The 15,530-nt window shown below is 38.0% G+C and overlaps 1 protein-coding gene across 1 annotated transcript; it reads left to right on the top strand.

Annotated features, from left to right (window-relative positions):
- Positions 1-6,823: 6,823 nt before the first annotated feature.
- Positions 6,824-13,801, top strand: LOC139967031 (ubiquitin-conjugating enzyme E2 Z-like). The gene is made up of 7 exons (XM_071970639.1): positions 6,824-7,071; positions 8,096-8,162; positions 8,946-9,130; positions 9,773-9,884; positions 10,490-10,608; positions 11,443-11,536; positions 12,382-13,801. The coding sequence occupies exons 1-7, from the start codon at positions 6,932-6,934 to the stop codon at positions 12,532-12,534; spliced, it is 870 nt and encodes a 289-aa protein (XP_071826740.1). The 5' UTR covers positions 6,824-6,931; the 3' UTR covers positions 12,535-13,801.
- Positions 13,802-15,530: the final 1,729 nt, after the last annotated feature.

Consider the following 15,530-nt stretch of genomic DNA (forward strand, 5'->3'; position numbering starts at 1 on the left):
GGAGAGGTAATAAAGCTGAAGCCAGACATATCCACAAGATGGATCAACGACAAGCACAAAACATAACAATTCACTGTGAGGGTTTTGTTCTGTGTGCTCCTCCTATATTACTTCTGTTCCAGTTTATTCGAAAGTGACTAGGTCAAGTAACCAGAGATCGTTGGTCCACACTACAATCTTGATCCCCTTTGCGGTGTCAGGATCGTCCTCCATTAGGAGATCATGATTGCAGTGTCTGATCCTCAGTATGTGAGCATCCACACTACGATCTTGATCCCCCTTGCGGTGTCAGGATCCTCCTCCATAGGGAGATCATAATTGCGGTCTCTGATCCTCAGTATGTGAGCGTCCACACTACGATCTTGATCCCCCTTGTGGTGTCAGGATTCTCCTCCATAGGGAGATCATGATTGCGGTGTCTGATCCTCAGTATGTGAGCGTCCACACTACAATCTTGATCCCCCTTGTGGTGTCAGGATCCTCCTCCATAAGGAGATCATGACTGCGGTGTCTGATCCTCAGTATGTGAGCGTCCACACTACAATCTTGATCCCCCTTGTGGTGTCAGGATCCTCCTCCATAGGGAGATCATGATTGCGGTGTCTGATCCTCAGTATGTGAGCGTCCACACTACGATCTTGATCCCCTTTGCGGTGTCAGGATCGTCCTCCATTAGGAGATCATGATTGCGGTCTCTGATCCTCAGTATGTGAGCGTCCACACTACGATCTTGATCCCCCTTGCGGTGTCAGGATCCTCCTCCATAGGGAGATCATAATTGCGGTCTCTGATCCTCAGTATGTGAGCATCCACACTACGATCTTGATCCCCCTTGTGGTGTCAGGATTCTCCTCCATAGGGAGATCATAATTGCGGTCTCTGATCCTCAGTATGTGAGCATCCACACTACGATCTTGATCCCCCTTGTGGTGTCAGGATTCTCCTCCATAGGGAGATCATGATTGCGGTCTCTGATCCTCAGTATGTGAGCGTCCACACTACAATCTTGATCCCCCTTGTGGTGTCAGGATCCTCCTCCGTAGGGAGATCATGATTGCGGTGTCTGATCCTCAGTATGTGAGCGTCCACACTACAATCTTGATCCCCCTTGTGGTGTCAGGATCCTCCTCCGTAGGGAGATCATGACTGCGGTGTCTGATCCTCAGTATGTGAGCGTCCACACTACAATCTTGATCCCCTTGTGATGTCAGGATCCTCCTCCGTAGGGAGATCATGACTGCGGTGTCTGATCCTCAGTATGTGAGCGTCCACACTACAATCTTGATCCCCTTGTGGTGTCAGGATCCTCCTCCGTAGGGAGATCATGACTGCGGTGTCTGATCCTCAGTATGTGAGCGTCCACACTACAATCTTGATCCCCTTGTGGTGTCAGGATCCTCCTCCGTAGGGAGATCATGACTGCGGTGTCTGATCCTCAGTATGCCATTCCCGGACAGGTGCACACAACTGTTTTGTTTTTACAAGAATACTCTTACTTCCATTTATGCTAGTTTCAGCTAAAGATCGTCCGAAATACGCAAACTGTTGAACACGACAACTGTGTTCCATGATGAGGGACCATAAGGAACGTAGTTGTTACACCAAACACTACACTTTCTCTGCTCCGAAGGAGCTTCTTTGAAGGGGAATGCTTTGCTTTACCGATAGATTTCTTGTTACCGGTAATGCTACTGCACATGCTTACTTGTGTAACAATTTGTAGGTGGCCACTATGTGTAAAATGTGTACAAAAGTAATGCAAGGTATTCACTTCTTAGGTTAGTCATATTACTGTTGGAAAGAGACATTAATGGAATGTATTGATAACAATGTGATGTTTTACAGAATAATTGGTGGTAGGACCCTGTAACGTAAGGTGACCAGACATCCCCGATTTTTGAGGACAGTCCCCGATTACAGTGTGCTGTCCCCGATGACCAAGTGTCCCCGAAAATGTCCCTGATTCATCAAAATGTTCAGGAATTTCGGAAATATCCCACATTATTAGTAAAATAATTGTTTAGTCTAGTGAGCAGTCGCAGAACGGAACAGGTGGGCCAGTGTAAAGTGGAAACACTGTTAAAAAATATGCTAGATCGATCTAGCCTAGCACTCTTTCGACCGTATAATTGGCAACTACGGCGACACGACACTTATAGTGTGAGCATGAGCAACTCACAAGCTCTTAAAGAATCACGTAAAGTTAGTGAATTTCATCTAAAAATAGCTACATTTTTGAAAATAAAATTGATTTAAATAGTGCTACTAAGTATAACCATTTTACATCTTAGCACCTTAGGCACTTGAAAATTTTTCAAAGGGGAGGGGGCCTTAGACCCCTCCCCCATATCAGTCACGCAATAAATGTCCCCGATTCCAGTCAGGAAAATATGGTCACCTTACTGTAACACAGTATCGGCAGAGAACACCTAGAGTTATATGAAGTATCGTAAAGTTTCTAGATTCATAGTGAAAGAGCATCTTCATTATAAATGAGATATCTCATAATTCTGTGACTTTGTGGTGTTGTTCAAAGGACAATAGAGATGAGCTATCAATGGTAGTTTAATGTACTCTATGAAGAGGAATAGTGTATAGTTAATAGTGGATTTAATATTTAAGTTTAAAGAAAGTTATGTTACTTCTAACAATGACAACAGCATCATGTGATGAAGAAAACATTGCTTTCCTTGTTTAGCACCGTTGCTCCACAAACACGAGAACTCTCAACAGTGCATCCAAAATTGAAGGAAAAGTTGCAGTTTGAGTGAAGCACTGAGTTTAGAGTAAATTGAGGGCTAGCCAAAACTTTCAATGCTCTTCAAATTTGATAGCAAGGCAAGTAGATGCTAAACTGAAAAGTAGAGCGTTTGACAAGCCTTGACCGCATTTGCGACCATTTGTGGGATAAGTATAGGCTCACAAAAGTAAGTTATATTGAAATATGCCAGCTGTAGAGATGCTGAAAATGCTAAACTTTGATCCACTGATGAAATAGAATTGTTTCACCTTTGGATAAGATATGATTTAATCCAATTCTATGTTAGCACATATATATATAGAGAGAGAAAAAGATATATATGTGGAGAGAGAGAGAAAGAGATATAAATGTGGAAATTTTTGCACCTTAGAACACAGGATATCGGAACCTTCAAACTGTGAAACATAGAGCTGGGTGTCTATTCTCATGTAGTCCTACTATCTACCCACCTTTATATATATATATATATATATATATATATATATATATATATATATATATATATATATATAGAGAAATATATGTGGAGAGAGAGAAAGAGATATAAATATATATATATTATATATATATATATATATATATATATATATATATATATATATATATATATATATATATATATATATATATAAAGGTGGGTAGATAATAGGACTACATGAGAATAGACACCCAGCTCTATGTTTCACAGTTTGAAGGTTCCGATATCCTGTGTTCTAAGGTGCAAAAATTGAAACAACAGCAAATATTGTTATATACTCCAGTATTCAGTTGTTTCAGCCAATTAACTGTTATAAAGTTTCCATGGTTAACGTATTTATAATCAGAAAACTAGCTACTTATCAAAGAGTAGAAGAGAGATAATTGAATTACATCATGTTTGATTTGAAGGCAAAGAAAATCTATGTGATAGTGATGGTATGTGTGTGTAATGAAACCTTTGCTATATATTCAAACTGTATATGGTTTTAAAACTTCATACTCGATGGTTGGAGCTATCCTAGTGCGTAGAGGAACCCATTTGTGATCTGTTGTGGTTAAAGGTCATTTGGGGTGAACAGATGTCAAAGTCCTAGAAAACTCTTCAAGTAGAGCTTTAGATATTTGCTATTCGGATCCACCTTTGCAAGTGAACAACCATTTTTTCTTTGGGTCATTTGAGGCAAACAGATGTCACAGTATGAAAAAAAAAAACGTGATAACTTGGAAAGTACAATTTGGATGAACTTCAGATGTGATATGCAGATCCATAAAGTAAGTAAGTTCTAGGACTCCATTGTTACCTGTGGAGGTTAAAGGCCATTCATGGCCATAACTTGAACATTTTGTGTGCAATGATTAATTGAAAGCACCTCTTTTAAAACATGGCAAGGAAGCAAGAAGTCTGTTTGGTGTTTGGCTATTTCTTCTCTTTTAGCAATTTAAAGTTACATTTGTCACTATGCAAATGAGCATTAGAGGTGTACATTGTGTTGCAGCACTGACCGAAAAAGTATTGATACAAAAGAATAAATGACTTGTGAGTGAAAAATAAAATCAAGGGCGTAGGAACCGGGGGGGGGGGCTGGGGGGGCACCAGCCCCCCCAGTGAAAAATATGGGGTGGGCAGAAGTATCATTCCGCCCCCCTGCTCAGCAAGTCAGAAAACCCCTTTTTCATTTCCAAATCAGAAAAAATTCTCATTTGGAGCACCAACTTGCATCTAAGGCCAGGTGAAAATGCAAAATTCTTTACAAAATGGAGTGGGTGTTGAAGTGTGCTATATTGCACCAAATTGCATCTGAGGCCACCTGGAAATGCCAAAAAAATCCAAAGGGGAGGAGGACACCCCCTCCCCTTAGACCCCTCCCCCAGACCGGCCATCAGTCTCCAGCCCCCCCCCCCATTCAAAGGTACCTTCCTACGCCACTGAATATAATAGCATGGAAATGTTTAAATTATATAAGAAATGTGATGAAATATAAACATGTAAACATGTTCTTATTTAGGAGGGTGTGTGTAGGGGGGGGGGGGTAGGGTGAGGTGGGGGAACTTAAATATAGAATATATAATATGTACATTGAAATACAGATTTTGTTCATATTTATGTTCTCTGTATATCATTAGGTCTTCCTGGAAACCAGCTCAGTTAACTTGTTGTTGATCATGCAAAAATTAGCAAGTTGGAGATAATTTTTGATTAATTCGGGTGATGTCATCAAATTAAGTTTCTGTGTGGATTGGGTTCGATAACATAACATAAAATCACTGAAAATTCTCCATAAAATATGTTATTTTTGTGGAGAATAAACAAACTGAAATATACAAAGGAAACTGGAATGGCTTTAATCATATTAATTATTTTGATGAGACACTCAAGGTTAGCTTTCTTCGTAACCAAATATATGCGTTTGGAAGATCCCCTCACTTCTACCATCCTTCTCCCCCCCCCCACCAGACCCACAGCAAGAAAACACTAATGGCACATAACCTTACAACAAAGTGTACCCAGCTTCTTCACTAATTTACACAACAGAAGGTTCAATGGGTGTACATATGGTGGGTGGCGGGGTTGGGTGTCATACCTCCAGGTTAAAGTCGGTCTCATATTGGAATCAAATCCAGCGTGGTCTTGTACCCATGAACGTAAGAATAGTAAAACAAAGATGAAAACAAAAAGAAATTGGTAAAAGGAGCCTAACTGGGGCTTTGTAAATAGGTACATTCGCTGAAGTCGGCTACGTGCTTTCCTGTTTTAAAATCATTACGAGAGAACAAAACATTTAAAAATGCAGGTGGCCTGGGGTATATTTCCTACTGGAATCGCACTAGGGTTCCGAGATACATTATGTAGAGGCCCCTTTTTTTATACACCCCGTTGTAAAATAGTGCAGGTACGCTACACCCCTGGTTGAATTTATTCAAATATGGATCTCATTATCAATCAATTGGAATATAAGTGTGCATGGTCTGTGAACCTCTTCATACTGAAACAACTTATGATGAATTACAAGGATGATCAATTGGCCCGTATACAGGCACGTAGCGAGGAATTTGCCAAGGGAGGGGCGAAACTGTAGGCAAACTTTCAGAGCCGTAGATACGTCATTGCAAACTATCTAAGCATAGCGCCACCACGGTTGGCACGATGCGTACAAGAAAATTTTGGCTGAAAATGCCTCCCAGATCGCTGAAAATGGCCCTTAACAGGCCTTGTAAGTTGCATCTTAGCATTTTCTCTTTCAAATTACTAGCGATATCAAAAAAACATACAAAAAAAATATGCTCAAGGGGGGGGGCGGCTGTCCCATTCGGCTCCTCCCCCATGGCTATGCGCCTGCCCGTATACAAGTAACAAATTTCCAACTTTTTTAAGTTTTGCACACGCTAACTTCACATTAGAAGTTGGTACATGCAGGATGCAAGCAACATTTTTGTGCTGTGGGGGAGGGTGTGTGGGGCGATTAATTCACCGTGGGGCGGGGGAATAAGGAAGGTCTTCCGAGAAATTTTGAATGCACAACGGTGCTATATTTGAAACAATGTTGAAGAATTTTGACTGTTTAGTTGTACAGCACACACATGTTATATTTTATACACTATTTGTAAGATTAAAGTTTCAGGTTCCAGCGTGTATTCAATCACAAGTTTTCTTTAGCAGAAGTGTTCGCAATAAGACTGTCCTTTTTTAAAATGTTATCTCTATAATTGACCGTGTGATCACTTCAATTGCACCGGTGACTACAACACATCAATTCCACAGTTTCCGTCTCGTTTTGCTAAACATTTTGCAATAGGGATTCCCCTATTACTATTGCGCAGCGTTTTTTGGGAATTCCCTAGATCTTCCATTTGTTTTGCGTGGAATAAGTCAAGTATAGATGTATAGATGGTTTGAAACTCTGCAGTTAAACCATAAATAATTGTTATTTTCTTATTTTTATATGTTTAAAATATAACAGAGTATTCTATATTTTGATCTGTAATGGATATTAGGTGCTATCAAAGACGATAAACTAAGTTGTGGCATTGTGGATGTTACAAACTACCTCTTTACAATGGTATAGTCTATATTTCGACAGACTGTTGTTCACTTGAACATAGTTACCTATATCATAAAACTACGATTGCATTCTTTCAGACCTGTGCATTCGTCATGCGAGCTAACTCTAATAATATACAGAGCGAAACACGATGGCCGCTGCTCCAGGTTACGATGCGGATGCGATGGTCAATGTAAGAGAAGTAATGATATCTGGGATATGGGATCCGGAACTAAGTGTAGACTGGGTCACCCAAAAATTGAAAAATGTTGCATTACGTCGTATTAAACGGTGAGTAGATAATATTGTGAACGATGCCGTGTAAAAAGCATAGGCCTAGATCAGAGCCTGCAGTGTTGTGCTTGAATTGTACCTATACGTAAGTTAGTATAGGCTTGGTGCTGTTTCAGCGCCTCATAATAGTTGAGACAATCTGATACTGGTTGTAGATATTGTATGCTAAAGTGATAATAATTATGTGGGGGTTGATAGAGGCATATGTTAATGGTTCTTAATTTATTTCTGTAGGAACTGTGTAACTTACAGGTAAACATTTCAAGGTATAAACACTTTTACCACCAGCCTGTCCAGACGTCCAGCTTTACGGGCCGCACGGTCTGGCAGTTTAGTGCACTGTCCTCCGTCGGCACAACCTTCCCGCAGTGTGCATGTACGCCCAGCATTTCTTATAAAAGAAAGGATTTCAGTTCCACATTAGTGACATTGTACAGCTTAAGTTTTAAAACTCTTACTTGTATGTGTACTTGTGTATATTAGTCTCCTTAAATAACTGCAAATATTTGTCCAGGTTCACGTACATTAATTCCTTTTGTAAGTATGCTAGTAAAGGCCGAACTTGGTATTGACCAATAACAAACCTTTTCAGATTTCAATAATCACAACTCACAGATCCTGACTGAAGTTGCCGACAAATTACATCCAGAAAATTTGTTTATTACTATCTTCAGAAATGAGAGTAATTTTTACCTTGTAAGATTTTTACATGCAAAAACACAGGAGACACACATTTGAATATTTTTTAGTATTAAACCAACTACAAGAACTGTAAGGTTTTCATCATTTATACTAAACTAACAAACTGTTGAAAATTTCATCGACAAAGAGGAACACAATATGTGGTTTGTAAGATTCCGAATAAGAATTATCTAAGGTTGTCACATTTGTGCATACAATTATAAAACTTGGGGTCATGGAATTGTACTTGCAGTCAATGTGACAATATGATAAACATTTTAAATGCGTTTGTGCTGGTAGTGTCTTATATCATTGTTTTCAACCAATTTTCCTAATGCAGAGATGTGTACAATACGGAATTCCCAAGTGGCTGCTATGTTGAACCAGATAGTGCGAACTTTACGTTAGTAAGTATTTTTGATGTTAACACTTAAAGATCTTTGAAAGGGCATGTTATAATGTGTTATCCACAATGTGGAAGAAAGTTAAATGCAGAAAAGTGTCAAATACCCTCAGACCTGCAATACCCTTCTCTCCCCTTCCCCCCTTTCATTCTCCCTTGCCCCACAAGTTTTACACAGGTATTGTTTTCATGTTTAACCATGTCACTTTGTTGAGGCTGTGAATCGATTGATGCAGGACCCATATGTTGAGATGTTGAGTGAATCTATTAGAATTTTGTTAGTTTCTGAATTAGCTTTTATTAGTTATCAATGGTATACTGCATATGTAACATTTCGCTCCACGCAAGTGACAGAAATGCGATAGAAGATGCATAATTTGCATAAATAGGCATACCAACAAACTAATAAAATGTATATTATGCACCAACATTTTGGAGTTGGATATGACATATAACATGCTATTAATTTGAGGAGGGAAAAATTTCTTGAAGGGAGGGAAGTTGGGAATCATTTCCGGGGGGTAAAATATCCACAAAAGTCCACCTCACTCTCTCCCTTTCAGAGTTACGGTACCAGCCATATATTTATTGCTACTTGTGTACAATTTATTTGTTATTTGCATATCATGGAATTGATACATTATTTTTCATTCATTCCTTTGTTGCGTTTAACCTTCAATGAGATATTCCACTGGCATGAATAAATTCTGAGGAGAATCTCTAAGCAATTCTCCTTATTGGATTATCTTCCCAGGTAATTAACATATTTTGGTTGGCTTTTCCACAGGTTCATGTCCTAATAACAGGACCCGAAGGGACCCCATACGAAGGTGGTTTCTTTTACTTCTTGGTTCGCTTTCCACCAAACTACCCTGCCCAGCCGCCTCGAGTCAAAATCATGACTGGAAATAATACAGTACGATTCAACCCTAATCTCTACAAGGATGGCAAAGTGTGTCTCAGCTTGTTAGGGTAGGTGTTGGGTATAAAAACAATTTTCAAACCAGTACAGCTGTGGACTTTGGGTTGGGAAGGTGTGGGGCTGTTGTGGAAGTGTCCAAAATAAGTAAAGCAGTTATTAGGGCAACCTAGCGTTTAGACCTAATTCATACAGTAGAGTATATGTGCCTCAAAAAATATGCAATTTCACGTCTAAAAGGTACCCCATACCTCCAACATGTTGGCTTCAACAATCAATGGTCCGCACTCCATCCTTTACAAATCCTGGAACCACCACTAAACTATAATTGCATGGTTTGTTGAAACATGTTGCTACCCAGGCATGTGAAAACATTGCTGTGTTTATTTTCATTGATTCCAATGCTAAATATATCAACTCACACTTGAATTGTGGAAGGTAAGAATGGTGTCAGGTGAAAAATGAAACAAACTTGTGGGGCCAAATTTGTGATTGGTTTTAAACAGGTTGTATAGTTTTAGTGTAAGACACTGAGCCCACCTAATATCGAACAAAGATTTACATAAATAAACAATGTTCAATAAAATATTTTCACTGAAAAAATACAGTCACAAAGTCACTTCCTTTGTTATACATGTTTTTATTTGTGGTAATGTTCTTTTACTATTTACAATAACTTTCTATTTGATATTCAGAACGTGGGACGGACCTTCCTGGACTCCAGCACATTGTCTGTTCACTATACTTGAATCCATCCAGGGGGTCATGAACAAAGAACCGTATCATAATGAGCCAGATTTATCAATAGTAAGTGTAATAATTATATAAGTCTAATAACCAGATGCAATGACTTCCATTTTGCTTTTCTTTGGCAGTAATATCACATTTTCTAATTCATGTCGGATGCCGGTGGTGTGTAGTCATTCATGGCAGTTCCATGAAAGAGCAATTATTACTTTTGTCAGCCTTAATTGAATCACAGCTTTGACAGCTTCGTAGTGAACAAAATTAACTGCTAGCGTTACAAGCAGTGACAATTGAATTCAATGTTCTAAACTAAGTTACTTCCAGTCAATACATGCATTGACAGCTCTACAAAAGTATTTGATGCATTGATTCTACCTGGACAGTGCATGGCTTAGTATATTGGGTAAACCTCTGGTTTTTGTATCTGGTTTTCTTTATGACCACCTTTCACCACACCAGATTCCACATGTCCAGTAGCAATCATACAGTCACTGAACACCATCAAAACACCATAAGAACACATAAACCAAGTATGGCATCATCAATGAACACCCTCACCACACCATATTCCATATAATATTTTGACCATTCCATACATACGTGAAGGTGAAAGCATGTTCCATCTTTGTTTTATATTCTTAATTTAAGATTTTTCATATTCACAGTTTGGCACAGTAGAGGGCCACAGTGAGAGGTACAGTGACTTTGTGAGCTATGAGACTCTTCGTACTGCTGTTTGTGGGATGATAGAGATGCCACACCCTAACTTACCTGCCTCTTTACAGTACGGTTTGCTGATTCTGGTTTACTTTTCAGGTCTAGATAAAATTAAGTATTAGCCTGCCATTTCTGGCCCCATCAAATCATTTTTTTCCCATTTTAATTAGCACTTTATAATCCAATTGGTCAGTGGCAGAGCTAAGGGTATTGGTCAGGGGGGCGAGAATGGTCTGTAGGGGCGCTTTCGACACTATCTAAGCGGAGCGCCACCACAGGTTGGCGCGGAGCTTACAGACATTTTTTGAGTAAAGATACTCCCTACATCGCCGGAATGACCCTTTCCAGGCCTTGCTAATTTGCAGATAAACGAAGAATAAATAGGTGTCATCGCCATTTGTGACAACTCAGAAGTTTATATGGGTGTTGAAAGCATTTTGTAGGAAAATTACACTAACAAAATGTGACAAATGTCAATAGGTAGCTGAGAGCGCAATTAAAAGTCAATAAGTAAAAATTGGTAAAAAGCTGAAAAGGGCGCCAGCAGTCCAATTGAGTGCGTCAGTGGGGGCATCCTCCCCCCTGACTGTATGGACGCTCCGCCACCGCAATTGGTTTTCGTTTAGCATATTATTGGTATGCTTTTATAGAAAATAATCAGTACAATATCATAAAGCTATTGTTGGAAACGAATGCAAACACAAGAAGAAGTATCACTTTGATATAGCTGCAAGATTCACTTCATGTTACAGGTTAAAACTGGTTGGAAAATAAATGGTTTAGAAAGAGTATTAATTTCTTTCTCTTATAGTGAGTTATTTTTGAGAGCACTTTGAATGACGACTACATTTGGAATTGAAACATCATTTATAGTTATACATATTTTTCCATTTATCTACAGATCTAAAATTAAAGAACTCTTCATGCAAAAGTTTGACTTTTACAAGAGCAAGATCGCAGAGAAGAAGCACCTTGACAAACAAACAATGATGGTGGTAAGATATATTTCAATCACAGAAGTACTGTATATACCAAATCTAAACTCCCTGATTGAATAATTTCTTTGCTGGGGTGAAATACCTGGCTGCTTAATCGGCAAAATGCTGGAAATTTTCTGCATCTTAGGCAAGGGTACAATCATGGGGGGGGGGGGGGGGGGGGGCAGACATATCCCCCACCCTCTGAAGGGTGGGGGACAGTATCAAAAGCCCCCCCCCCAAGGTTTGGTGACTGACTTGTGTAGGTGCTAGGCCTATCTAGACTTGTGTAGGTGCTAGACTCGTGAATCTCATAAAAGGAGCTCAAACATTGTGCTATGTGAGATTATGAGTCATTAATGTTTTATTCCTATTTTCTCCATACCCTACACCCCCCCCTAACCCCCGGGTGGAAGAATAGAACTTTTCAACCAGGTTTAAATAAGAATTATGGATTTAACACAGTGAGTCATCTAAAGCACAACAAAGTTACATTGGATTCAAATTAGCTGTTCTTAAAATGCAATCAAAATGTTACAGAAACCTATATAATTCTTTGTTGGCAATTGAGCATGTATAAGTTAGATCCTATGATATTTTTCTTATATTTCATCGATGATATCAAAATTAAAATAATAACTTTAAGAATTATTACTTTGAAGTACTATGAAGCATGCTGCGGTCAACTTATCTCTCACTGACTAGCTATTTCTAGATTGTAATGGTTGTTTTCCGTTTTGTTTTTTGTTTTGTTTTTTTACTTTGAAGCAACTCCACTTGAGAAATAACTATCATGGACCTCTGCATGGGAATCAAAGGTCTTTACTACCGGATGAATTCACTTTCTTCATCTTTATTCACAGGATACATACGGACGTGAAGGGGAAACTTTCAACTTTAAAAGAGTGAAGAAAAGGCTGCTTGCTATACATGAACAAATTTCCAATGCAAGTACCGAAGATACTTTGGCAGCCAGTATGAGGAAACAATGTTGTATAAAAGGAAGTCCAGCATAAAGTCAATTCTGGTTGCGGACATTCATTTCAAGGAAAAGAGACTTCTATCAGCAAACGTCCACAAACGACCATGCATACCAAATCAGCAATATGTCTGTCTGTCTGTCTGTCTGTCAGTCAGGTGTCCTCGGAAGAAAATCCTGTTGGGATTGAAACATCTTTTCCTCAAAACTTTTTTGAAGAAATGTGACATACTACAGATACTCATTTGTGCCTAATTCTATCCATATATTTAATTCACAAGGGAGAAGATAAGTTTCTTATTTGTAGGACTTGCATGTATATATGTTTGTATTTACTCTATGTGTATCGCAGTCTATTGGTACTTATACTATTGCTTTTCTTTTTTTTCTTTTCTTTTTTTCATTTACAAACTGTGTAAGCTGAATTTCAGATTGTGGACAATAAATTCAAATTCATTCAAATAGGCAAACATAGATTCAAATCAAACATTTCCATGGTAACAAGTTGATGGATGATGGATGTAGCTGTGTGTACTATTTGCCAATCAGAACATGTAAATAGGAGCTGTTGGTTTGTAGTATCTTCTACGTGGTTTTTATTGAAGATGGTTAAAATACTACCTGATCCTTTGCACCCGAGACCTCAACATTTCCCATTTCCTTTCCCATCTATTTCCAGCTTTCAGAATGTCATGGACATGATTGGTATAGTTCTTTTAAAAAAAAATTAAAATTACATTTGTATCTAGGAATGGAATTTTCTTAATGTTGAGGTCATTTTTTTTTAGATAACTGATTACTCCAATTGAAACAAAGCCTTGTTGGAGATAATCAAGTTTCAGATCAATTCTTGAAATAACAAATATGTAAACAAATAACATAACTTTTTTTCTGGAATAAACTGATTGTATATTCTTAATTTATTCCTCACTATCTGTAGCAATGGTTTAACATATTTTAAGTGTAAGCGATATGTCCTAAAAGTTGTATAAAAATTTTATAAAATGTTTATCTTAGTAGAACGAAGTTGTTAAATAGTAGCAACGATGTTACATATTTTAAGTGTAAGCAATATGTCCTAAAAGTTGTATAAAATTTTTATAAAATGTTTATCTAAGTAGAACAAAGTTGTTATATATTTTAAGTGTGAGTAGTATGTCCTAAAAGTTTTATAAATTTTTTATAAAATGTTTATCTAAGTAGAACGATGTTGTTATATAATAGCAATGATGTTACATATTTTAATTGTGAGCACTATGTCCTAAAAGTTGTGTAAAAATTAATAAAATGTTTATCTAAGTGGAGCATTTTTTGTTTGGTCTGTTTTTCCATTTTAATTGAGTGATATTGACAAATAATAATATCAATCTTTATAATATTCAAACTATTCTGCTATATTTGATACCGGTTGTATCGTTTCATAAGTTAAACCTTTTTGGCAAGTGTAATTTTTCATGTTAATAACAATTTTATGTTTGTATTCATACCTCAGCTGAAATAGACTGACATTAGGGGTGCAACCTTGTATACTTCTTGGTAGAGGGTGACTTAGCTACCCCCCCCCCCTTCTCACTCCAGATAGTATATTGCAAAAATAAGGTAGAATAAGTAAATTTTAATCATGTATGTGCAGCATTACCTACACTGTCTGAAATTTCTTCAACATTGTTTCAAAAGTTGGTAAAAGTAGCACCAGTTTTCATCTTAGCATCCTCCAAAATTTCTCAAAGGGAAAGGATGTAACATCTTACCCCCCCCCCCCTCCACTTATCCCTACAGTACAAAACTGGTGGTTGTACCACACTTAAAATTTTGCTTTAAGGTCTGTGAAAATATTTTTATCTCTATGCTTTTGGAAACTTTCTAATGCATATGACAGTAATCATAAATATTATAATGTAACACAATAATTTCTCTATAAAGTTTACTCACGTTGCTTGTTTAAGTTGTTTTGTACATCATAACGTGATAAGTTTTCAGTGTGAGTTGCATGTTGATAGTACATTCATCCGCTCTCAGAATCGCCCCCCCCCCCCAGGTATACATTTAAAGCGCCCTCATGGAATAAGTAAACGGAGTAAACGACTTGAAACAAGTTTAAGTGTATCACGTGATAGTGCGCATCGAGTTACATCAACTTGTATCACGAAAAAAAAACATTTCTTGTACACACAGGAGTCGAATATGCTTACCCCCTCAGCTAACACTAGGTAACCCTACGGGTGAGGGTTAACTTTGAGTGGCCGCCATCTTAGATTGGTACGACCTCTGGTCAAAATGAAACTTTTTGGCGGTCCGAATTATCATCTGCTATAAACATTTCGAATTTGGGATGACTATCATTTTGACCTCTGATTTACCTTTGACCCGATGACGTCATCGCCGAACTTTTTCACTTGACTGTTCCTTATGACGTCACACGTCATCGTTGCAAGTTTCGTGAAAATCGGTCACTCTTACGATTTTTAACATATATCGAAAAAAGGAAAACTCTGTCCTTGGACCCCCTATAACTCATGAACCGGAAATTATATTTACTTCCGCTTTGGATTTGTCAGTGCCCTTTTGACACGTAATATCCACAAGAAATTTGGAGGTCAAGGGTCAAAGTTTATGATTTTCGACCTTAACACTAAGGGTAGTCATTTCAAAAATTAATTTTACAAGTAATATAGTTGTTCACTTGCATTTTCTGAGATTAACGAAAAGTCATGTGACCTGAAGGGTCCGAAATTTTTCAGGGGTGTACTGTCACATCCGAACAACTCCTGGACAAAATATTGAACCTGGACATGAGAGTACAGTAACACCTTTCATTATTAACACGTCAACCATATACTAAACTAAGCACCGTCATCATTTGGGATTTGACCCATATACTAAAAGCTTGTGCAACACCTTTTTCTGTAACATATGCAAATTTATGTAACACCTGTTATGTGGTACGCGGTGATGAACATTTGGGACGTAATTATACGTATTATGTTTTTAGTTGCACGCATGGGTTTACCGAATGCCAGTCTAATTGAAGAT

The sequence above is a fragment of the Apostichopus japonicus genome, chromosome 4 (assembly GCF_037975245.1).
Source record: "Apostichopus japonicus isolate 1M-3 chromosome 4, ASM3797524v1, whole genome shotgun sequence".
Taxonomy (NCBI): Eukaryota; Metazoa; Echinodermata; class Holothuroidea; order Aspidochirotida; family Stichopodidae; genus Apostichopus; species Apostichopus japonicus.